Here is a 24,678-nt window from a genome sequence, read left to right as displayed (position 1 = left end):
TACATATCTCAGCACAAATAAATAAAGAAATAACCACATCACTATAATGGGAATTATAGTGATGCAACATAATATAGACATTGTAATGGGTCTATCCAACTAGACTCGCGACAGGAAAGAGGGGGGATAAGGATCTCACTACAAGTCAGGTCTGAAGTGGGGTATATTGGTCCTCTAGAGTGTGGTGCTGATACTCTCTACCAAACTGTACAGCGGGTCACGGAAGAGTCCGATAAAACAAATAAGGAAAGAGCATCACATGACGATAAAGAAGTGGAAACATCGGGCTCTAGACACCGGAAATGGAATCAGAAAAATAAGGAAAAATAGGAAAGTGTGTAAGGAGTGTGAGGGGGTATAGGCTACATGTGATGGATGTGAGGTGCTTGCTGAGGGTAGTAGAATCGCGGGATTTGGCTCATTTGTGGTACACCGGCAAATCCCCGTGACATACAGGCCTAGCTCTTAATCGTTCACGATATCCTCCAATCATCCTAACAGATTGCCTCTGGTCCAAGAATCGACAAGGAATAAATAAATAATATGCTGGGTATCCGCTCTGGTAACATCTAAAAGTCTTTGCCACATCAGGTGACTTCATGTATTGTCCACAAACTCTTGGCGTTCGTGCTCGGAGCTGGTCAAGGAGGATGCTTGGTCTGTGGAATGACCCTTCGGCTGGGCAATGCTATTCGACATAGCAGAAGCGGTGTGGCGGCAACCTAATTCTGGATGAAACTCTGGTAGTTTGACTGACTTGCGATCGACACAGCGCAATTCTGATACACTTGAGTTGAACTCGACATCGTTGTCATCGCTTCCTGGAGGCTCAGGGACTTGAGCAGCCTCGCTCTTTGCGTCAGGTTCACACCCAGTATCACTCAACAACATTACTGTGCAACTGGGACCTTTCACGCGTCTCTGTACCATCGTGGCCACTGATCCAGGAGAACCACAGGTCGAGTGATAGGATTAGGCACAATGGTGCGCCTCATTTCCACTTGCATCACTGGCTCATGTGGGCTGTTGCTGACTTCCCTCGCTTCGGCACCAAACTCCACACCCAACATGCAATCGACACCTCGCTCTACCCCAGGCTTGCAGTCTTGAGTTGGGCACTTAGGATTCCCATCATTCACGGCGATCTCACGATCCAAGGCTGATACTCGCATGGCCTCAACGGCTTCCTCATCTGGAACTTCGCTAATGAGCTTGTCGCTGAGGTCAGGAGGCCTCAGCTCTTTAACCTCGTGCTCTCGTGCCCGCGGAATCACAATATACATGTTCGGTCCTCTTGGATGAGGATCCTCTGACTGGCAGAAAAACTCCAATGCGTGGTCAGCACTCGCGTCTCCGACCTTCAAAGCCATCATGTATTCAACATGGTCTGTAATCACGCTTGGATCAAGGCCGTGAGGCCTAAGCTCTTTAGGCTCGACGTCTTGCTTGCTCAAGTTGGAACTCGGAATGTATTTGATGTCACTGAGGACTTTGCAGGACTCAAGGCTGGGAGACTCAACGCGTTGCTTGCTCGACTCAGATGCTAGGTGTGGGGTGGGCTGTCTGACGACTCCAGTGTCTCCTTGAATGGTGGGAGAGCGCTGCAGCATTTCTAGCGGGCATGGGTCAACCTGGAACTCGGCGACTGACATGGAATGGGCGACTTGAGTCAATTCGGACTCGCATGCTCGGGCCCCTGCACTCTGATTCGTGCCTGAGACCTCGTCTGGGTCTTTCTCAGGTGGGCGTTCATATCCATCGTCAATCGCATCAGAGGAACAAGCATGCTCCAGCGCTTTCTTACTGGGATCATTGCTGGCGGCACAATTGACAGTAGAACCATTTGTCACGATGTAACCATGATGTATGATAGCATAGTCATGAATCAAATCATGAACTCGTTTTTCGTGTGGCACAAAGGCAAGAACGACTTCGGGTGAGATAATGAGTCTGGTGCACTCAGCCTGAGGCACATCAGCACCAACTGCGGTGTCGTCGGATTCATATCCGGAATCCCAAGTGAAATCTTCGGTTGAGTTAGCGGTTTTTAACACATCCCTGAAGTACTCTGTGTCGTAGTAAGGCACTTCAGACTCGTCACAGTTATGCACCAGATAACAGTGAATAAATGTGTCAAATTTCCAACAGTGGAAGACCCATCTGCAGAACAGTGGCTCACAAGGGAGAAAAGATCATACAGTCCATCGATTCACATCGCTGAATTAACAAGGCAGGTTTGTGAAACGGTTCTGGATGTGTGGCGAAATCTGCTATGGGTGAATTATGCTGAATCTCATTCTCAAATTGTGACAAGCAAGAAAACTCTGACATGAACTACTTTACAACAATATGCTTCATCAAGGCGGGAATTCCTTGACAGACAAACAGACACAGGTTAATTATCATCCCCATCGTAGTCGTCCCAAACAGCAACCTGGTCCGTCGACACCCATCGAAAGTTTCCAAGAGCCGTCGCGTCTGAATCTTTGGTTTCAAGGGCTAGAGAAGCAAGTGAGTAACCGCATCAAGTCTTGGAGTGGACTCGAGCTAAGACTCACGGAAGAACTAGTGAAAAGGATGAGGGTGGGCCGAGAGCAATGTCATCAGACTTCACGACTACTGGGCGAGCTTGGAAGGAAACACGTACAACGGCCGTCAGGTCTTTACTCCCATTCTGAGGGTAGAATAGAATTCGATCGTCGTTATAATTGACGACTGATTTAGTGCCCTTCTTGATCTTTTTGATGTCGTTGGTAGACAGATTTCCCCAGACGGCTGTGGGGACACACTATAAAGTTTCGTTCTATGCTACGAAAGGCAAATGCTCACAAATGTTTTTTCCGGAGGCGTACCCAGCAGGGAGGTCGAACGAAACTTGTTTACCAAGGGTAGCGAGGGTGATATTGACTTCGTTTTCATTGCCTCTCTTTTCGACAAACGCAGTGCTTGTTGTGAGTTTGAGGGGATGCCACTCCCCTCCCCTGTGCGCCGTACCGTCCACGATCCACCAGACAGTGCGCGCCTGGGTATTTTTTTTTACTCAGGCACGCGTCTAAAACACATGCAGACAGTCACCTACCGGATCTCTGCCGACAAACTGAAGGCAAAAGGAGTCATCAATATCACAAGAAAGAAGAGGGTCCAACGGGGGAAAAGCACCTCAGCATAAAAATTGCCCTGACTCTTATTGTTGCCAAAGAATTGAACGATGACAGCCGCATCCTCGTTCTTCACAGAGGCATCGCTGTAGATCACATTGTACTTCGTCTTCCCTCTGATATCGTTAATGTCGTTGTAGAACAATGTACCGACGGGATCTAAAACCCAAGCACGTCATTAATTTCAGTATCAAGCAGACCAACATGCCACTACTACCTCTTCCGTAGGCAACGTTGTCAACGAACTCCTTCAAGATCTCAGGGGCTTCGATGCGCACGCCTTGCTCTTCGTTGCCATCGGCATTGCTAAAGTAGAACAGAGCAGAGGCGCCAGCTGACCAGCCGTACTTTTTGAGGCGTTCCTCGTATGCAGCCTTGTAGCCCTGGTTGGTCTTGGCAACAGTATAACCCATTGAGCTTTGCTGTCTTGGTGTTGGAGTGTGAGTAGCAGTGTAGGTGTAGTTCGAGCCTGGGGTCTCTGGGATGAATCCATGAGCTATTTATACGCTGATTGGGTCAATAGAGGCCCTGCGCCATGAGAGATCACCAGTAATGGCTATTAATTGAGTTGCTTCGCACTTTTATTACTTACTGCCCCACACCTAGACATGTCGTCTTCAATACCATGTAGACTTTCTTTGGCTGCTTGTTTCGGCCGTCGATGTCCTGCTTGCGTAGTGACAATCAGCGTACACCATACCCTAGGTTTTCTGCTCATTATTCTTCTAAACCAGCTGTGTTGTGAGTATCTCTACCTTGCAGTGGGTTGGCACGAAGGCATGACCTTCAGTAAGGAAGATCCCATTTACTTACAATATATGGCGCACGGAGATTGGTCCCCTTTCTCTTTCAGTTCATTCCGGACTGTGAATTCCTTGTTCTTACACCATCACAGTCTACTGCTGGGTATCCCCTCGATTGCACGGATGTTATGATTGAATTAAAATCATCTCAAGGTAACCCGTGGGAACTTACCTTTTATTTGCAGCGTTACATAACTTCTCGTAGCGCTATATAAATACCCTTAGTACCCCAGGCCCTCGTTTCCCAGCACCCCCGCGCCATTGAAAGGAAGACAAATATTAATGCTATCACGCATGCTTCTATGCGTGTCTAGTTGGACACATGATGCAGCCGTGGGCAGTGATAAGCCCTAGGACATTCAATGTCCACTTTATTAATTTCCACTTTTACGAGGCAATCTTCCCATTCACTCTCTTCCTGCTGAAGAGAGGCTGGTCACCTGCCTACCCATTCGCCCTGCGTTGATACAAGCCCCATCAGCTGCCCTGATTACCAACAAGTAATGATGATATCATCGAACTTTTATCGGAGACTGACGCTGTTGGATGGGACAATAGCCCCATATCTCAAATGTAATGCTTAACCTGCAAGCATCCGATCGACATGTCCGTCCGACATGTGCCGCCCTCACGTTCTTTTATTATCTGGCCCTTCTGACGACGCTGGACGACCCCGCCCCTGCTAGTAGTAAATACCTTGAGGCTTCAAGTACTACTCACACTCAACCACCCTTTCTTGGCGATGAATACTTCTCCCGGCGACCCCTCGTTTTCATGCCCGCGCGTCATTGAAAGGAACACAGATATGCTATCACGCATATGCGTGTCCAGTTAGACAGCCGCAGCAGCCATGCGTAGACGATAAGCCTTAGGACATTCAACGTCCACTTTCTTTTTTACGCTGTAATCCTCTCATTCCTTAATATACGGCTTATCAGCTGCCGCCCTGATTACTAATGAGTAACGATATTCATCGGGAGACTGATGCCGTTGGACGGGACAGCAGCTCCGGATCTTAGGTAGAGTAAATGTATCTGTGTAATTCTCAATCTGCGAGAGTTCGTCCAATATGTGCCGTGCCCCCCCTCCTCTTCATGCTCTTTCATCATCTGGCCCTTCTGACGGTGCCGGGCAACCTCAACCCTACTGGCAGTGTCACCATATCATTTTCCAGGAAGGACGTCCCCTCAACCTCGGTGCTCCTTTATTCCATTTCGTCTTCCTGAACTCTGTTAGGCGGGTGACCAGCTTCTAGAACTCTGCCTGAGTATTGACTGGGTGCAAGTCGTACACCCATGATTTCAATTAGACTTTATACATCTCGTCAGTTTGCCCATCGGTTTTATTCCTTGGACAACGGCTCCAGCGTGCTATATCGCGTCTGCCACTGCTGCTGAAACAACGTTCCAGGTGACAAGACTGGTGCCCCGCGCCACATGAATATTACTGGCGCTGCGTTGTTCTTGGCAAGCCGGATTACCCCCAAAGTTTACCTCATCTTGGAGCTGCGCAAGGTACTTTCTATGAAGTGAGTAGACTCCGAGTCCGTGACTTTGTTGCTCAATGCTTTCGGGGGGTAATTTGTGAATGATTGAAGAGTTGCCAGTGCCGGTGCAAGATTCATATCGCTGAACTGATAAGATACGATCGTGAAGCAGCTCTGGATGTGTTGGCAAAAATCTGCGAGTGAATATGTTGAATTCCATTCTCGAGCTGTGTACCTGCAAGAAAACATTGGCATGAACCATCTCGACGACGGCAAGGAATAGTACTTCAGGGACTTGACAGGCAAGCAGTCACTGGTCAATCATTCGTCGTCCCAAATAGCAACCTGGTCCAAGGGCTGGCGCATCTGCAGCTTTGGTTTCATTAGCTAGTAACACAAGAGTCGGAAGTGCAGCATGGAGTCTTGCAGTGGAACCGAGACTCATGAATGAATTATGAGGGTGGACACATGATGTGAAATGAAAAGATGACGAATAATTAAGGTACAGAACAGTTCTAAAGGGGATGACAAAAATTAAGTACAGTTGAAACCGTGATAACCCATACCCTTGCGTTCCCAGACTTCAGTATGGGTAATGACAGGTTATGTGCAAGGTCTAAACATTAAGATTATGTATCTACATAAAGCCCATCTACACAACTTTTTTGAAGTATGTACTGCTGCAGAGTGATGGGTCTCACATCCGAACTGACCCAAAATGGCTTCCATTTTCCACGATGTATTTGTTTGGTGTAAGTCATTAGCAAAAGCACTGCCTGAAGAGCCTTCTGACATGAGACAACTAGTGTATCATCACCGGAATGATCAGCATCGTAGGCCCCTGCCAAATCCTGGTCGTCCCCATGTTCCCATGCCTCAGACACGGCATCAAAGATGTGATTGTCAGAGTCGTCATTAATCTCCAGTGAATTGTTTACCAGTTCAGTTATACTCATTTTATTTCTCTTGTGGGCCCCAGCTGACTCAAGAGCATCCAAACATTCCTTCCTACTTTGCTGCTGTCAATTTCTCTGAATTGACAGAGCCATGGCCACTCTTTCAGTTATGGGTTATGGATCAAATTTCGCGAAATTCCAATATAAAAATCTCCCAGCATGTTATGTGTTATGGGGGATGGCAGGTTTATGGGTTAGACAATAAGAACCATACCGGTTCCCAGAAATTTCTATGGGTAATGGCAGGTTATGCGTTATCTCAGGTATGGCTTACCACGGTTTCAACTGTAGTTGACAAGTCATGAATTTGAGAACGCTCTGTTTATCTGTCATTTAAAGTAATATGAGATTGCTAGCAAAGCGGGGCAACTCAGTCTCAAGCAAATAATGCGAAAGAGAACTGAGGGAAAAAGTGATTCAAAGAGCGGTAATTCCCATGTAGTTTGGGAGCAGGATAGTCCGAAATGAATACAAAAGAATGAATAAATAGATGTGGCTGGCCGGGCGAGTTCCTCGCTCAGCTGTGGGAATGTGGCTGTACGAAAACTCGCACGGCCGCGCTAGCGTGCTGTTTTCCAACATCATTGACGACATTGACGCTGGTAGTTTGGGAAGAAAAGAGGGAAGTGGCAGAAAGGAAAATTGCAGCACTCAGGATTCCTAAATAGGAACCCACATAGTACTAACTGAGCAGTGCTCAGCTTAACTATGCCTAGTTTAGGTTCTCATGCAAGCGACTTGATTGACAATGCCTTCCCCCACTGTTTCACATTATCTTCACCCACCTCACTCAGGCCCGGTGGCGTCTATGTACTACACAACAAAGCATCACCATATGTTTGCTCTGCACTGTACATGCAAAGCCAGTTCTTGAAATTCAATGTGCATGCATGCAGTGCAGGTTTTGTTGCAAAGCAAGGCGAGCAATCTAGTATGACGAGATTTGTTGGAGTGTGAAGGTGTAAAATGGTCGCAGTGGGCAGTTTATTGATCTATTTTGAATGTGCTTGTTCTCAAGCTTCCATTGTGCAGTTTGCATCCATGACTGTTTGTGTTGATGACCGATGTGTCCAGTGGGAGTCTCAACTGGAAGCATGCATCAGAGGAGAAGTTCTCTGAAGCTCTAGCAGCAACTGTTGAATCCAACAGAGATGCACATAATGTCCTAGTCTCCACACTACTTAATGGAAACTGCACCTCCACATCCAATGAGGAACTGGATGAAGCCACGGCAACCATCCATGGCTACTTAGAGAAAGCAGGTGGCATTGCAGTCCCAGTCAGATGCCCCAGCAAAGCAGCAAAACTGTGGTGGACAGAGGAGCTCACGACTGCATACCACGAGCTCTGCAAGGCAAAAGAAGCACTCAGAGCATGGAGCCGGGACTTCCACTACCCAGCAACATACCTGGTGGACCGAGTCAAGTCACTCCAGAATGAGGTACTTTCCCGCATAAGGAGGACCAAACAGGAGTACTTCCGCAAAATCATGGAAGACGCTACCCCCCAGAACATATGGCAACTGAAGAAATGGATGAAGTGCCACAGAACATATGTATCCCCACCAATATCCTGTGGGGAGAACAGGGCCCCAGCCTTAAGCCATGAGGAGAAATGCCAGACACTACGGGAAAGTCTCCTACCACCCCCACCGGACCTAAGAGATGCACCTCCAATAGATCTGGACCCAAGGAATGAAGACCTGGAGTACCTGCATGTAACCAAAAGAGAGGTGTGGGACTCAATCTTCACCGCTGCTCAGCTAAATGCCCCAGGCATATCTGGCCTCACTGGCCATGCATGGCACTGGGCATGGAAAACCTTGGACGAAGAGATATTCCACCTCCTCAGACTCTGCACAGACTCAGGTTATCACCCAAAACTATGGAAGACATCCATAGCAGTAGCCTTACAGAAACCCAACAGGGACTACTCACTCCCGCGTTCATACCGACTAATCCAACTACTGGAAGTCTCAGGCAAAGTGTTACAAAAACGGGGCCGGAAGCGCCCATTTTCGTCCGTTCTGGCGCAGGAATAGGGAAGGGGGTTGGACATAGGGGTTTTGTCAGGGCCCGGCCTCGGACTCGGAGGCTCCCTGACCTCAGCCCCCATCTAACCTGTCCTTACACTATGCAGGGCATGAGATGTATAGTAAAAGGAAAGATAATATATACACTTGCCTATGCAGGGCATGAGATGAGAAGAAGGGTAAAGGTCTCATCTCCCCACATGGTTGCTATATAAAGGAATGGGTCACATGCCCACAACTATACAGCTCCTAGAGTTGTGTAGTGTGACCCGGAGGGAACATCCAGGTGGCAGTGCCCAGTAAGCGTGGGAACATTCTGGGCGAGCTGCTCGCTCAGAATGTTCCCACGCTATCCCGTGCGCGTGGATACACAACACAGAAAGGCAACAACAAGGCAACAATGAAGGAATGGAAGGAAGGGATTGGTTGGGGAGTCTGGGGCACCCTAGGGCAGGGTGCTGAACCCTGACACTTCACAAAAAGGGGTCAATTAGAGAACAGTCTAGAAAGTTCCTTTATAGCCAAGTCATTTCTAAAGATAACCGTTCGTAATTAAGGCGGTGTAGAGCATAGCTTCAGCACTACAAGATCCTGCTAAGATCGGCCCAAAAGACAAAGAAATGAATTACTTATTGCTGAGTCATGTCCTAAGTCCATTATTAAGCTTACACAGCCCAAGCCCCTATATCATTCTAGAACTATCTATAATACAAATGTAGCACATGTAACTAGTGCGAGGTGTGGGAGTAGAGAGGCCTCTGAAAAGCATAAAAGGCCGCTGCTTCTGCCCCCTCTCAAACCTCAGGTAGAAATAAAAGTTTAATTCTCCTCACCAGTGGTTGGTTCGTTTGCTCCAAAAGATAAAAGCAAATATTAGTTGTTAGCTAATATAAAACTAACATGTCACTCTAAGCGTGAGTTAGGGTCAGTTAGACACAGCTGAACAAAAGTGTCATAGTGAGAATTAGTGAGAATTTGGTGGAGGGACTTCTTAATTGAATAATCTCTCAGCAATATTTGGTTATCACACCACAGGAGAAAAGTGAGCGATCCTGAACCTGCTAGATAACTAGCATGCACTCTAAGCGATAGAAAGAGCAGTTTGGTCACTCCTGTATTGAGTAACATTTATTGCAGAATTATTTTATTAGTAGTTTTCCTTCAGTAAATTATCAGGAAAATCACGTCCTACTGAAAAGTGGTATATCTAGGTGTAATATTGACTAGAAATCATAGTAAAGTCAATATAAAATTTTATCTGTAGACAATCTATACGTCAGGTGAGATCGTTGGGGGGTGTTTATTGTTGTTTAGACAGTGAACAATCATATATTTGGCAACCAAAACACGGTCAGTACACAAATCAGCACAAACTCTAATATCGTTATTGGACATAGGAAACTGGTTACATAAGGTGATCCAGCTCCGCTCCTTCAGCGTGCATCCATACACTACTCGCCCCTGAGCCATGCCAGTATAGGCTGTTAAACTCTATACTATTGGGAACATATTATATTCTCCAACAGTCTTGACTCTCACCTTTGACATCACAGGTTTCTTCGACAACATTCCACATGCCCATCTGATCGACACACTCAGAGCATACCACATACCACTACCAATGGTAAAATGGGTCCATAGCTTCTTAAAAGACAGAAAAACAGCCATTAGCCTAGATGGGAAAAGGGACCAACTGAGACCCACATCCACAGGTGTCCCACAAGGCTCATGTGTCTCCCCCATCCTAGCGGCATACTTCACATCTCCCATGGACAAAGCTATTAGAGAAAGCATCAGACAAACAGCCTTGGCAGATGTGGAGCTAAATACCAAATTCAACAATGGTCTAACCACCCTCTTCCCCCTCACACTATACGTAGATGATGGGTCCCTGTTGGCCGCAGCTCAAACCAGGGAGGAAGCAACAGAGGTTATCAGACTTGCCTTTCATGCAGCCCACAAGTGGCTCAGGGAAAGGGGCCTAAGAACCGACCCAGTCAAAAATGACCTAATGCATTTTACCCGCACAGGCATGGGCAAGAATGCAGGGCCAGGCCCATCCATAACCATCCCATCCCACGAGGAGGACTCGGTCAAGACAATCACACCATCAAACCTAATGAAGTATCTCAGGTTATGGTTTGACCCCCACCTCAGATTCAACGAACATGTTAAGAGAGCCTCCTCAAAAGCCACTGCAGCAGCACAATCGCTTCGCATGTTAGGCAACTCAATGAGAGGCCTCCACCAATCCCACTTCCACTGCCTATATGTAGGAGCCATCCTCCCAATAGCGCTGTACAGATTGCCAATATACTGGAGGAGAAAAACCAAGTCAATAGTTAAGCACCTTTCTAGTCTCCAGAATAAGTGCCTATGCTTGATCACAGGCGTGTTCCACACAACCAACATCATCGCCATGGAGATCGAGGCATCCATACCACCCATTGACATCCTCCTCGAATACAGGCTGAAGATGGAGGCCACCCGGTTATCCCGCCTCCCCACTGATCACCCTGTCACCAATCGCCTATACTCCTGGCAAAGACAAGGCACACCACCAACCACCTCCCCCCCCCCCACCCAATATACGACCTCCACAGAAGGTATCGAATAGACCCAAGAGAGAAATTCTCCACCTGCATCACCCATGTAGCGGACCACATCATAGCAGGCACAGAGAAGGTCAAGCCCCACCTAGAGGCACCATGGCATTTCTCTGAGCACGATCTAGAAGAAAGGATCCGGGTCTACATCCTGGAGAACAGCCCAGGGTCATCCCCCAAAGAATCCTGGAAGGACAATCACTTGGAGTTCATCATGGAACACAAAGATGACTTGGACTTCCTCTTTGTCTACTCCGATGGGTCCAAGACAGACAAGGCTGGCCAGAGAATCACAGGCTACGGCGTAGTAGGGTACTTGGCGGGCGATATCGTCTTTGAAGGGAACGGTGCGATGGGAGGCAATGTCGACACCTTCGACACCGAAATGATGGGCCTACACACAGCAGCCGAACTAACCAAATGCTACCTAGAGAACAACCCGAACAGCCCTTCGAACATCGTCCTATACTCAGACAATGCCAGTGCAGTGAAACGCATCTTCCAGGGGAAACCTGGGAAGGCACAAGAACACTCATGGGTCTTCAGGAACACGATAGGAGGGCTGCTTGAGGAAAAGGAGGACCTAAAAATTGCAATCAGCTGGTGTCTGGGCCACTGCAGTATTGCAGGAAATGACTGGGCCGACGAGCTAGCAAAGGAAGGTGCCCACCTTAGAACAGACAGGCCAGGTTACCACTCACTTGCATACATAGAGAGCCTACACAGAGTGGAGATGGAAGAAGCTTGGAAGACACGATGGTCAACCACACCCAACCCCCCCAGCTCCGGATTCCACCTGGCGAACCATATCGCCCTGACACTCAGACCCACCCTGAGGTTTAAGTCACTAGACCAGAAAACATTCAGCAGACTAATCCAGTTTTGCACCGGACACGCACACATTGGGGAATACTACCAGCGCTTCGGCATTCATACAGAGAGCCAAGAATGCCAGTGTGGCGCAACGGTCCAGACACGAACCCACGTCCTACAAAACTGCCCGCAACTCAGGAAGTTTCGACCCCTGCTGGGTAGCGGACGGCAGACCAGACCCATGGTGCTGATGGGGAGACCGAAAGGAATCCTCAGACTGGCAAAATACCTAAAGAAGTCGCATGCCATCGATAAGAGACCCAGACTTACCCCTGATCGTACCTCAGTTCCCATCGACCGAAACTTTCAAGAAAACCACCCATCGTGACAGCACTGAACCCGGGGAGTAACCCCATCCACAGATGAACCAAATCAACCCGAAACCAGACCCCAGAGGACACCGTCACTGAAAGGTTGCTTACTATTTTGGGGACAGTAACGTTCCGTTCCCCCGTTCGCCTCAGGCCTCAGTAGGTCCGTCTAAACATAAGCTTTAATGAGCTGTATATTCAACGGGGTAGAGGTAAAAGGCTACCAGGCCTTTACAACTACTCCGAGGTATATATATGTAATTTACATATCTCGGCACAAATAAATAAAGAAAGAACAGCATCACTATAATGGGAATTATAGCGATGCAACATAATATAAATATCACTATAATCGGAATTATAGTGAAGTAAGGTTAATCCCTTACAGTCACCTAATAGGAGGGCTAAAGCGGGAGCTCAGTCTCTGTAAATGAAGAACTGAATTACTATGTTTAGTACTAACCTAAAGTGGGAGCTATAGAACAAAAGTGTACAGAGTAAGTAATGTAACAACTAACTAAAAGCAATGATACTAACCTCAGTCTCCATAAATGAAGAACTGAGGGGAAAAAGAAAGTAGAGTATATACAATTATATACATTGTGTCACGAGGCGAATACGGATGTAAGAGAGATCATGTGGTGTTGGTTGGTAAGTCACGGGTCGTTGTTACTCCAACATCACCCCGACCCTACTAACCCGACGACACTCCACGTTGTGAAAGTCCCCTCATGTACAGATGTAATGTAGTGGGATATGCCGCTCTGTCACGTGCCAACGCGACCGCGGGGTAACAAATATGATATCAACAACAACAACAACCGATGTGTCCAGTTCAATTTCATTATAATTATTAGGGAACTACGTTCCACCGCTGGAATGCCATACATCAGAACAACGTCCAGAGGCCAAAGTCCGGGGTCGAAATGGAAGTGAAGGATGGATGAAGACCAGGGGGGCCGCCACGTGGACTGGTAGTGGTCCCAACCGGTGAGAGCGAGGGTTAAGCGCGACAGAGGTGGACGCCATGGATGTTGAGGCGCAATCGGAGCGGGCAAGATTTGCGTCCGACGTGATGTCAGTACGATGTCAAGTCGTCAAAGTCCACCCTAAGGCCAGCGAATGAGGTGGACGCTCGCAGCGAGAGTGAGGCTCGAGCATGATGTGGGTTTACACCAGGAATGTGAGGCAAGTGAACGTGATCGGAATGTCGCTGGGCGCGCGGCAAGCCAATGAGAAAGTGAGCGACCAACCGAGCGTTTCAATGTAACTTTGCACATTGAAAGGTTCAAGAGTGTGCAGTGTGTGTGTGCCGTTGCAACGAAATCGATGTCGAGAGCACGAATAGCACGAATTGGGAGTGACTCAGTCAAGTTTGCAACGATTTACTTCCCTGCGGAGAAATCGGCGAGCGATTGAGAGTAACCTTGCTCTGCAGGTAACCCCGGATCCATTGCCTCAATGGCACCGCGGGTTTGCAGATGGCAGCACTTGTACACGTCGTCATCAAGCTTATCTTGAAGTTGGATAGTGTTCAGTCCCAACCTAAGCACACCTGTGTTTCCATCCTGCAACAAATCCAGTGACATAAACCAGTATAGTCAGAGCAAGTCTACAGCATCATCCAAGAGAAAAATAAAGATCATCTATAGTCATTGAGTTCCTTTCTAGCACATTAACCTGTAACGAGGGTAGACCAGGCAACCCAGACCCTTCTCCACTTCGGTACACTAGGCCTTGTCAAACGGGTCTGAAGAGGAGTCATTGCAAAAATGTCATCCGCGTCTAAAGTGTATTGTGTATCACCAATCTTCTTCTCTAGCTGCCTTCCAATTTCCATGTAACTCTCGACCGCGACCCTCAAGCCCTTGCGTGCCGAGAAAATGGTCGGCATCTGATCTATCGCTGGTCGTGAGGTAAGGAAGAAGTCTTTCGCCATCTGAAGCAAGTGGAGTCGATGAATCCGAGCTTCATCAGGTGGGAAATGATATGGCGATTGTGTAGTCACGGGCTTCGCGTTCGATCCGTGATGGTCAACAGACTCGGAGCTTTCAGCTTTGGAGAAGTTGCCGATCCACCATTCTCGCGGAACGTACACCCTCCCAGCCCGTTCGTCCACCCTAATATCGCGGGCGATATTTACGAATTGAAGGGCCATACCCATTTTGACAGCTGCGTCTAGAATTTCCTCACGAGGACGAGGGGAATTGTAAGAAGTGGGCGCATAGTGGAAAATCATGTGGCAACACATCTTGGCGACTGTACCAGCAACCCGGTACGCATAAACTAAGAGACACGGAATGCTCCATGATTAAATTCGTGTAAAACAAGCGAGAAAGAACGTACGAATCAAATCCTCGTCGTTATGAATCAGAATTTCATTTGGTGGAGCACCCGCCTTCTCTGACTCTTTGAATATGAGGTCCGAGTCGAAGCCGTCAAGGAGCTCCAATAGCGGTTCACGGAGTGGGTCCTCGACCAGCTTGTATTTTATCGAGGATCCAGAGCTTGTGCGGGGCAGCGCAAAGAAGGCCCGTCGCTGGGCAGTCGACAAGTTGAGCGGCTTCAGCAAATCATCGAAATGCGAGCCTTCCTGTCCGGCAGGTATCCCCGAAGTGTACCATCGATCAATGAACGCTCGGACATGCTTCAGAATCTCATGACCTTCCTGTCTCGTGCGGGCATCGTCATCGATCAAATCATCGATAACTCGGCAAAAGGCATACCTAGGCGCCGGAACTTAATCAGTCAGAATGACTAGGAACAACTGAAAGGCTCACAAATTGATCAATTCTATCCTTAAGGGACCTTGGAATATGCTGCTTGCGGTCCAGAAACTTCTACTTTTTCCTTTGAGGATCAAACTGGTGTCCCGAAGGTTGTTGAGCCGGTGAGTGATCACCTCGTTATTCAAGTACCTCGAAGTCACTGAGAATGATGCGATGAGTGAGAATGGTGCCGAGAAGAAAGTGTGTGACGCGGTGGAAGGGAAGTCTATGGCGTATATGGTAAGGATCCCGTACGCTCTGTCAATGGCGATTTGACCAAAGACAACGAGGAAATTCGTAATTAAAAAGAATACTGCTTCTCTGAATAAACACATCACGGGAGTGGGACGTTTCAGAAAACAGAGTGGCGAGAAAGGAGGCAAAAACGACGCACTCTACGTCGAGATGGCCCCAAAGCTGAACATTAAATTTGGTGCCAGATTCGATAACCCAAGTACCCCGTTGAAGAGCTGTCGCATCAAGAATCCACATATACGCAGTCGAGAGGAGAATAGGTCCGAGCGAGGATAAGGCGGGCATGGCGATGATATGAAGTCCTGCTACGCTCCTTCGAAACGATAGGTTCATACATTCAACCAAAAACAAAGAAGCGAGGATTATTCACCAGATAAACTGAAGGATGGGACACGCCCAAACGAGTATGAGACCCATATACGTTCCTTGGCCTCCTCTCCAGTATAACCATGCACCGCTACCTGTTCCAGCAGCAAACCACAACGAGCCAAGGCGATGGAGCGCCATATGCGACGTGGATGAGGGGTATTCATGGGTGGGTATCAGGGCAGGATGTAACACGGGCTTCGAAAGGATGAGGTACAGAACTGAAGTGAAACATGTTTGGATGGCGAAAAAAAAGAGTTCTTCAGCAGGAATGGAATAGAACGTCACGTTAAATGTCGCGTCTGGCGGGTATGACCAAATCTTTTGTGAAGTTGTAGATTTTATTAACAAGATAATGCAGTGTCAGATCAAAAGTCGAGGACGTACGTCGCTTCGGATAAGATACGAATCCCATGGGATGGTGTACGCGATAGCAATAAAGACAAGGGAACCAACTCTGAAGCAGTCGATAGAAGTCCTCAATGGGAAGTAAAGTGCCAAGAGCACAGAAAACGCAGGTATAGTCCAGCGGAGATGACTATTACGCATCCAAATTATTCGGGCTCAATGTTAACGTAAAGCATGTCACCTACACCAAATCGTAATCCGGGATTCTCGTTAGAGACACCACGTCCAAGATGCGTTCCATAGCAGGTAGAATCTCCTATAGAAATGTGGGGATGCACGTTGCACGTCTGAATGATCGGAAGGGAGCTTCGACTTGACCACGCTTGCCAAGTGGCTCCGTGGCACCTGTGTTGGTAGGATGTAACGAACAATGTACCAATGGCAGGGGGAAGATGGGAGGAAAGCTGACATTGGTGTTATAAAAATCTTGACATGCCATCTTCATCACTCGCAGGGGTTCTGAATTGTTTATGGGTGTTGACATCCGGGTCGCGGTTTCCGACAGCACATGAAAATGCAAGCATGATATCGGGTTCCATTCCGAACCATCATGCCTGTCAGCGCGTTCTTCTAAGAGGGGGCGAATGGAATCCGAATTTGATGAACGATGCCATGTAAAGGTCATATGATTGACCTTATTTAGCTGGAGGTCGATCATCATTTATTTGCTACCATTTTTGGACAATCACATGATTCGCCCGGACATTCATCCAAATCGGGCGCGCCAATTTTTTTTGGCTTGACTTGACCGCTGAATGACAGCTCAAAATGGGCAGAGGCACCGGAAAAATGATTTGAAGATTCCCTTCGACATTCATTGACTACGAACCAGTGCCTCTTGATAAGTTAAGGTGCAGCCAACTATGTAACGACCCAAAGGAACGTTTCCTTCTCTAGGGAGAAATCGCTCCATCAATTCCCAGCCTAGGCTGTGCCTCATATATTATCAACCGCACGTTTCGCACCTGGTGGGACAACAGTTCATCAGGCTGACGCACCCTGTGTTTGAACTATACCCAGAGTTCTCATTACATTGCCGCCGTTCCCAGAAAATCGACCACCTTGATCTCATCGGGAAGGTGGCGAAATCATGGCAGTATAGTAGCGGCGGTTGCGGCACGAGGACGTGACCCCATGTCCCGAGACTTCTGAACTCAGCACGACTAGCACTGGGGTACAGAATAACAGTGCCAATCTGATAGAGAAAACACATCAGGCGGATGGACATGATAGAAAGAGAAACACGTGAAGGGAGCTGATTGGGGAGCGCTCGATGGAAGGGCCTCTTGATCACCAACTGCAAGACCGAAGTCATCACAACACAGCATCGAGCAATCAAGAGGCGTGCAGCGGACACAGATGGGGGACAAATACATGTTATTGGAGCCTGATGCCTAGGTGCTAGGCTGGAGCTGGCTGGCATTAGCGAATCAACAGTGCACGAAGGATTGTAAGCAGCAGGCGACTGGCTAGAATGAAGGGGGCATGGAATAGAATGCTTCACACCTCGATTAAATCTTAGTTTAATATAATATTCTATTTTACTTGACTAAACGTGTCGGTGTCCGCGCCGAGGGAGCTATGATTGATGATACGTTCCTGAGTCACTCCGCACACCGTGAATCAGTTCTTCCGTGGATGAGACAAAACTTTCTCATCCACTAAACCCCAAAGATATCAACGTGAACAATTCCATTCACCAGCACGACAAGAAGGATGGGGCATCTGAGGAATAAAAGAAGGCACCAGACAGGAACTTGGTATGGGAAACAAAGAAACCACATCGGTGAGCCCTTTCTATCGTGCACTGCTTATATGCGCTCAAGGATACATCCCAGCCGACCTTGGGATCGTGAGTCGAGACTTTCTGCGAAGAGTCTTCAGATTCAGATTTACTGGGGTACTCATCGCCTTTGTGAGGAGCGGCAAGCAGTTGTCGAACGATACAGGCACGCACTCCTGAGACGTGAGCAACCTCTCAGGGACATAGAGACCATGATATCAATATCTTTTGCACTTGACTCAAGGTGTCTCCCCATAGTGACTGCGGATTGCTACGGCGAATGCAGGGGGTTTCACGGTACCCGTCAAATGCCCCAAACAAGGAAACCTCGTGAGCCAGAGTTCTCGCCAACTAGGTGGTCGACCTGGTTGCCGGCCGAGTTTTTTGAGAATCGCATGTGCCAGTGACATCTCTCGAGAATATCAAGGCCTGATCTCAATAGAATTAAAAACCGTCCAGTCTCTCTTTCGTCACAAGCAGGGTCGTGATAAGATCGAGGACCTGAACTTGCGAAAAGTTCCTAGCCGTGATCGAAGGCCCAAGGTGTCAGAAAGGCGTTCCACAAAAAGACACGCAGCAATTACGCAACAAAGGCAAGAGTAACCGGAGTAGATCGTCAATAGAATAGGTACATACATCCGGAACCGGGGAGGGACAGAGAGGCTAGTAACGGCAGCGGGAACTGGACATGGTTCAAAATAACACATCCAAAACCTTCTGAATCGGTTGCGGATTGACTATTATCAATGATTTATTATCGAGCAGCATTCCCATAATGGTAGTATGACGAGTACTGGCGGACCACGCGGCCGCCCATACAGCAGCATCAAATCCCCACTCCATGAACAGCCTGAGCAATACTGCCGGGGAGGTGGCTCACTAGAAATTGGTCGGCATCGATATCAAAAGCTGCGCCTGCAGAGGTTGGGTTCCAACGCAGGGAACAGAATGTCAGTCAGAAAAACATGACTGTATGACTCGGGCGCGCCACGTTGGCCATAGGGGTGCCTGATGGTCTGCCGGCCCTTCTGCCACCTGTGGCCCGGGCGTCGGGTTGCCACTCCGACACCAGATAACATAGCGGCGACGCACGAGATGTCTGCCATGCGGATGATGTGATTCCCTCACGATTGGTTGAGAATGCCCTCGCAAGCGAAGAGGAAGACATATCTATCGCTTGAAACTCCTAACACGCTATCCAATGTAACACCTCACACGTTCCATGTCTGCATGTTTCGGACTAGCAGACTGGCCATTGAAGTTCGTCACAAGCAGTGACTTGATATGTAAGATCGGCGACCTGAGAACCCGCGGGAAGTCGCTATATAGCCGCGAAAGCTCAGGCTCAAGGTGTCAGAATGGTGTCCCACAAAAAGACGTGCACGACGCAACAAACGAAAGAGTAATCCCCACCCCGTAAGTGGTATCCCCTTGCCAGGCGAAATCGGCTTCTACTGGCCACGAAAGCAGAAAGTTCCTAAGCACCCTCGTCTGTAATATACAGAGCATGCTGTTGTAGACGTACTATCGCCGAAGTTGACGATGTCCACGAAAACAACCTCCCTGTTCCTTATGTGCATAATTAGACAGAAGTCAATCTAGGGGTTATAGAGATAAGGAGAGTCAGATATGTATGAGGCCGGGACCTGCACAAGTCTAGTTCCATGTAATTAACCGCTTGCCACAGTCCGAGAAGATAACTGAATCGGGCTCCGATTGGGATATCAATAAGATCTGATTTTACACAGGAAAATACGTCATTGATCGATCCAGAAGGGCACTACATACTACTGCAGCTAGAACTCAACCCGTGTTGCCGCGGATCAGGAACAAAGGGAATCAATGGGACCGTTTGGCGTGACAGCAGATATAGGCCGTGCCTGTTGAAGTTAGCAGTCCAACGCCACAGGCGGTCAGGGGCGGTAATCCACCCGGCACGTCACCGCCGGATTGGAGGAGCTCGGACCGGACAAATTGAGCTTTGGGAGAGGCGTCGGGGCGCTCCTGCAACTTGGCACTGGACCACAAAGCATCCAGTTACCTTTGTAGTTTGCCCCATCTCATTTCCTTTGTCTTTCGCGTATCACTGTTGCCACTCACGCATGTATTTAAGGGCGAAGCCTGCAGATGCGGATACCCAACTAATCGACGGTATCCGACATCTCAGTGGGGCGCAACAACAGTGCCTCGTCGTGGGAGCTTATATAGGGCCTCAAAGTCGCCAGAAAACTCGGCAGTCAGGGAAATGTGTATGTGCCCCACGGAAGTTGGGGGGATAAGTTATTGAGAGGATGTATCTTAGACCGAGGAGCACGGATACCAGTGTCACCCCCATGGATATGAGAACGCCACCCTTTGATCAGGGATCAGTTTCCGACGTCAGAGTTCCGTATTAAGGGACTACAGTAGGATACATTAATATGGATCAGACCCACTCCCTAGTATGGCTAGTGTATTGGTATCAAAGTATAGAACCATCGTCAACGTACAGCACGTCGCACAGTAATCCCGCTAATATGGGGCCGCAAAGAGGACGGAGTATGTTCCACAGTATTGTATACCAGGAAACGTTGTCAGCCGGGGTCGTGTATATCCTAGCCCCTGGGAAGAGATGGGGCACGAGAAAATTGGCCTGCGGAAAGCGTTGGGATCAGACAGAAAGTGGGCCCACAAAGGAAGCTACAGTCCTACTGACCCAGGTCACCCACTCGCTCAGAATTGTCCAGAGCGTGAGTTCTATGATGTGCACACAAAGCACGATGGGTACTAAAGTGGGGTTGCGTGTCCCTCGTTTATCATTGACCGCACAAAGCACGGCCAAAAAGATAAGCCCAGAACAGACAACTCCGAAAATGAAGCATGCAACTTGGAAAATACGCAGTCAGCTCTGCAGGATGAACCGTGACGATGCGGAGGAATAGAAATCGCTCACTGGCCGACAAGGATCCAGAAAACTCGTGAAGCCCGAAAACTGTTGATCCTGGAGGAGCTACACTGATAGCGATGGACCTCCCCCACAAAACCAGCACTGCAACTGCTCCTCCACATGTTTGCGAAAGAACGTATAGAGGCACATCTCTCCATGGAAAGTAGCCAGTCAATGAGAGAGCCAAGGTGACCTTTTTGGAAATTCTAGATAGCGGTGGGTAGTATACAGGAGGCACCACGCACCAATGGACTGAGATGAGCGTCGCTGTATCGAGCAGTCCATACACCAACAATTATCCCGAGGAAATTCCCGCAAAGGATGGACATATAACCCTAAGAGATCTCAATGAGTACAAGAAAGTTACCCTTCCGTCCAATGATCAGACTGACCCCTCCAGGACTTGTAGGGAAACCTACGGAAAGGTGGGTATCAAATACAAACTAACAATAAGACAGCTGGTTGGTACTAGTGAAAAACTCACCGCAGAGAAGAAATTGTGATGAAAGCGAAGAAGCGAGTCTGAATGAATGATTAATGCATGTCAGATATGAAAGCCGCTCGTGACGGGGGGGACATGGGTCGCGAACAGCATGCGTATCATCGTCCCCAAATACTCAGACCCAGCGATCCGAATAGCACTTGCGTGATCGTCGATTACCTGGCGAACGCGGCTGCCACCTTTCGGAAAGCCAAAGGAAGCTGAAGCTTGGCTGTAACTGTGAACAGGCATTTTTTCTATATCACTTTTTATGGTAGCAACGTCCATGGTCGGATGAAGACCGGGGGCTGAGTGGACTGCAGAAGTGGAGGTTGAGTTGGTATTTGGGAGAACGTTCGTGCTAGTTACGCACGCCACCTCTCAAATTTCAGTCAGGTATCTGCCAGCATGTAGCTTTTTATATCGCCTGGGAGATCATTTAGAGAAGGACAGAAAGGGTTTGGCGAACATGCGAGGGTTCTTTTACGGTCACAGGTGGAATTTGCCCGTCTTCCCTGCATTTCAAAGCTTAAAGCTAAGAACAAGGAAGTCTTCGGGGCATAAATGAGTGTGTTAGTAGTTCGAACCAGCGTGCGTTTGAGAGGCGGCCGCGGAGAAACTAGTACATAGCCGCAGAATCAGCAGAAGGAAAGGATGATCATTTTGACTTCTTGGGCGTAGAATCTGATCGCATACGCTTCATCGAGCCAGGGTAACCGTGACCAAGTAAGTTGGCCGACCCTGTAGAGATTGGCAATGGAAGGGAACGTCGGAGCATAAATCCTCGATAGAACCTGAGCTAGAGCAATGCAATTGTGATGTGAACCCCTCTGTGACATATTCCTTGCAAATTGTCAGTTGGTAGACGCGACGGATCATTGTTGAATGCTGAACAGTGGGGATTTGAGAAGGAGAAGTGGGCAACTCGACCGATCGCAAAAAAGACAAGTGCCTCTTCTGGTTACCCGTGTGGCCCTGCAAGTGGCTCCCCATTACGTATGATATATTAAGTAATGTCATGCCCGAATTAGAAACATCCCGGATTATGTAGGAAGCTTCCTGTGGCTTGTTGAAGGGTCACACGAGCGGAGTATATTGGGGTTGGGGTATCAAAGTGCCAAAGGCAAAGTATATATACGACTTCCACTACAACCTAGCACCCACCATACTTCCAGTCCCAACCTCGAGGCCCCTTTCAAGCCAGAAATCTTCGCTCTCCCCAACCAGGAACTCTCTAATCCCCCCTTCGAACTCTTTCCAAAACTCCTCAATGACACCCTCCGGGAAACAATTTGCATCCCAGCCGAACGAAACGTTGATCTTACCCCGTAGAGTAAATCCCATGATGAGCATGCCACCAGTGTTTTTACGAGTTTGAGAGACAAGCTGGAGAAGATTGATAGCAGGGAAATTGGATGGGTCATAAATCGAGTCGATAGAAGGCCAGATGGATATACCGATGAGAGCGGCGGAAGGGGGTTTGGGTGTTACCGATGGTTTCGAAGCTGGTGCCAACGTGGATGAGGGCTTTAGAGGAGGAAGGGGAGGAAGTCCAGCGACGGCCCTTCTCTTATCCTCCTCTGCTCTATCATCTACAACCGCCCAAGCTTTTGCCCTTGCAGCTCGTTCCTGGCCCATGATCCGGTTTCGGCTGGCAAAGAACGGGCTCGCCAATGCTTTCCGTGACTGTTCCCTGACGCTCCTCGCTCTGAGCCAGAAGATCGCCTGAAGGGCCCTCTTTTTCTCCTCTTCGCTCATAACCTTGCCGGCAAAGCGGGGGAGAAAGCCAGGAAGAATGACATTGAGGTATCCCAATGTCAAGTACACGTATGATTCTGGTGGTGGAGGATTTGCATCCATATAAGGACGTAGATTCACAGCAGTGTACACCATGATGGGTAACATCTCATTACCAATTTGCTTCCAGAGTCGCTTCTCGGTAGCTGGTGTGAGGGGACTGGAAATACGTGACGATACGAGGCGAATCCAAGCGAACGAACAGAGAACAAAAATGGCATTTGACACCGTTACACCATGAGCTTTGCATTTAGCGACAATGATTTGGGATAGGTGTTCTGGAACAGCCATTGTTGTAATCTTGTTGTGGCGCCGTCTGCTCGTGGGTTTTATGCGGGGAAATAGATGACCTCCCTAAATGATATGTGAGTGTAACAGACAACGTTATGTAAACATGTTGGATTCGGAACAACTAGAGAAAGAAACACACTAGTTCCTTGTTCTGGAAATTCTGGAACGCGATTTTCTCAGCTGCTAACCTAAATCTGTTTGCGGGAGTATGCATTCGTTCCTCGGCTGGTTTGGGTATAGGCTTGAACCCATCGGGCCTGGACCTCGCGCCTCTCTGTCCCCATCTCATATTCCACTCGTCCTCCAAGAGACGCCTCAACTCCTCTTCTGACCGTGGTCGAGAATGATTGCTGGCGGAAGGGCCACCAAGAAGTGACAACAATTCATTCGTAAATTGATGTGCTGCCGTCCCATCGACCGTAAAGTGGGCGAAACCAATGAGCATTTCGCATGTTATTCGGTTTTTATGGCTGCTCTCAAAGCCGTGGACAGATCGGAGCGCATAAGCGTAGGGCGGAAGTGAAACGATAAGACAGCAGAGCCTCTGATCCGAAAGAATTCTAGGTCCGTTGACAAATTCATCGGCCAGTTCTTTCCCCGTTTTATCAAACGAAATTTCCAGGGAAGCGCGTGCTTCGCTAAGAGCTGCATTTGGGTTGGAGGGTGGTATGTATCTGCGAAGGTTCAGTGAGCTTCCTGAGCAGTGTCTGGTGGGAAAATGGTATTACTCGAAACGAGCTTGATCATAACATCCAGGATCCATCCTGACGGAGGATGCAAAAGGGGGGTGTCGAACTCGCAGGATAGCCCATGCGAGATGAATTCGCCTGCTCGTGACAATTTCTAGTCCGCAATCAAACTTGAAGTAACCTGTAGAGATCAACCGAGCGTCAACGCATAAACAATTAGACAATAAGGGTGATGCCAACATATCATATCATTCGCTCCGTCTGCACGACTCGGAAGATAATATGAGCTGAGAGAGAATTAAGTATGTGATGTTAAAGTCGGCGGACGCGGTCCCAAAAACAGAGTTATCGACGCACAGCTCGTTGTGACCCATGATCCGGGCGTACTTCCCCGAATAGCTGGGCAGCGTTTCTTCGTCATATTCATGCCTCAAATTAGTATTCGGCAAGGTTGTGGAATCCTCGGTCGGGAGATGAGCCTGAAGGAAGGACTTGACCGTCATTGTTGGTGATGAACAACTCCAACGTCGCACCCATCGGCTAGGTTTTAAAGGATGAACACGTACATCGTACTGATGATGGGGCGATGAAATAAAGGCCGGTCAACTGCCGGGTGAAGTTCTATCGGACTTCATATTTACAGCGGATTACATAAATTCAAAGTGAAATTCCAAAGAGAACGTGGAATG

The 24,678-nt window shown here is 48.4% G+C and overlaps 6 protein-coding genes across 6 annotated transcripts; all 6 read right to left on the bottom strand.

The window, feature by feature from the left end:
* Window positions 1-463: 463 nt before the first annotated feature.
* EI90DRAFT_3068623 (uncharacterized protein) lies at window positions 464-1,874 on the bottom strand. The gene has a single exon (XM_039061104.1). The coding sequence runs from the start codon at window positions 1,650-1,652 to the stop codon at window positions 912-914; it is 741 nt and encodes a 246-aa protein (XP_038913473.1). The 5' UTR covers window positions 1,653-1,874; the 3' UTR covers window positions 464-911.
* Window positions 1,875-2,364: 490 nt separating this feature from the next.
* On the bottom strand, window positions 2,365-4,083 carry EI90DRAFT_1840761 (uncharacterized protein). The gene is made up of 9 exons (XM_039052259.1): window positions 3,972-4,083; window positions 3,738-3,824; window positions 3,439-3,636; window positions 3,160-3,317; window positions 3,080-3,097; window positions 2,830-3,022; window positions 2,648-2,775; window positions 2,559-2,565; window positions 2,365-2,499 (listed from the first exon to the last, which is right to left on the bottom strand). The coding sequence occupies exons 2-9, from the start codon at window positions 3,766-3,768 to the stop codon at window positions 2,396-2,398; spliced, it is 837 nt and encodes a 278-aa protein (XP_038913472.1). The 5' UTR covers window positions 3,769-3,824; window positions 3,972-4,083; the 3' UTR covers window positions 2,365-2,395.
* A 9,710-nt stretch (window positions 4,084-13,793) lies between these two features.
* EI90DRAFT_2998826 (Squalene/phytoene synthase-domain-containing protein) lies at window positions 13,794-16,487 on the bottom strand. The gene is made up of 7 exons (XM_039056272.1): window positions 16,208-16,487; window positions 16,002-16,152; window positions 15,619-15,935; window positions 15,388-15,561; window positions 15,006-15,314; window positions 14,572-14,951; window positions 13,794-14,511 (listed from the first exon to the last, which is right to left on the bottom strand). The coding sequence occupies exons 1-7, from the start codon at window positions 16,261-16,263 to the stop codon at window positions 13,901-13,903; spliced, it is 1,998 nt and encodes a 665-aa protein (XP_038913471.1). The 5' UTR covers window positions 16,264-16,487; the 3' UTR covers window positions 13,794-13,900.
* Window positions 16,488-16,843: 356 nt separating this feature from the next.
* On the bottom strand, window positions 16,844-17,524 carry EI90DRAFT_3068602 (uncharacterized protein). The gene is made up of 2 exons (XM_039061103.1): window positions 17,503-17,524; window positions 16,844-17,479 (listed from the first exon to the last, which is right to left on the bottom strand). The coding sequence occupies exon 2, from the start codon at window positions 17,443-17,445 to the stop codon at window positions 16,969-16,971; it is 477 nt and encodes a 158-aa protein (XP_038913470.1). The 5' UTR covers window positions 17,446-17,479; window positions 17,503-17,524; the 3' UTR covers window positions 16,844-16,968.
* A 2,634-nt stretch (window positions 17,525-20,158) lies between these two features.
* On the bottom strand, window positions 20,159-21,670 carry EI90DRAFT_1840493 (aquaporin-like protein). Its single transcript, XM_039052258.1, has 8 exons — window positions 21,586-21,670; window positions 21,322-21,529; window positions 21,216-21,253; window positions 21,124-21,146; window positions 20,977-21,066; window positions 20,738-20,924; window positions 20,501-20,670; window positions 20,159-20,437 (listed from the first exon to the last, which is right to left on the bottom strand). Exons 2-8 carry the CDS (start codon window positions 21,498-21,500, stop codon window positions 20,267-20,269), a joined length of 858 nt encoding a protein of 285 aa, XP_038913469.1. The 5' UTR covers window positions 21,501-21,529; window positions 21,586-21,670; the 3' UTR covers window positions 20,159-20,266.
* A 688-nt stretch (window positions 21,671-22,358) lies between these two features.
* Window positions 22,359-24,492, bottom strand: EI90DRAFT_3127342 (uncharacterized protein; the record flags this gene model as incomplete). Its single annotated transcript, XM_039064006.1, has 5 exons — window positions 22,359-23,363; window positions 23,440-23,974; window positions 24,029-24,170; window positions 24,230-24,276; window positions 24,347-24,492. The coding sequence occupies 5 exons, from the start codon at window positions 24,490-24,492 to the stop codon at window positions 22,359-22,361; spliced, it is 1,875 nt and encodes a 624-aa protein (XP_038913468.1).
* Between the last annotated feature and the right edge of the window lie 186 nt (window positions 24,493-24,678).

This window comes from Cantharellus anzutake, assembly GCF_015039405.1.
Source record: "Cantharellus anzutake strain C23 chromosome Unknown EI90scaffold_42, whole genome shotgun sequence".
Lineage (NCBI taxonomy): Eukaryota > Fungi > Basidiomycota > Agaricomycetes > Cantharellales > Hydnaceae > Cantharellus > Cantharellus anzutake.
Note: the sequence above shows the minus strand (reverse complement) of the source record. Positions and strands in the feature narration are given on the sequence as shown.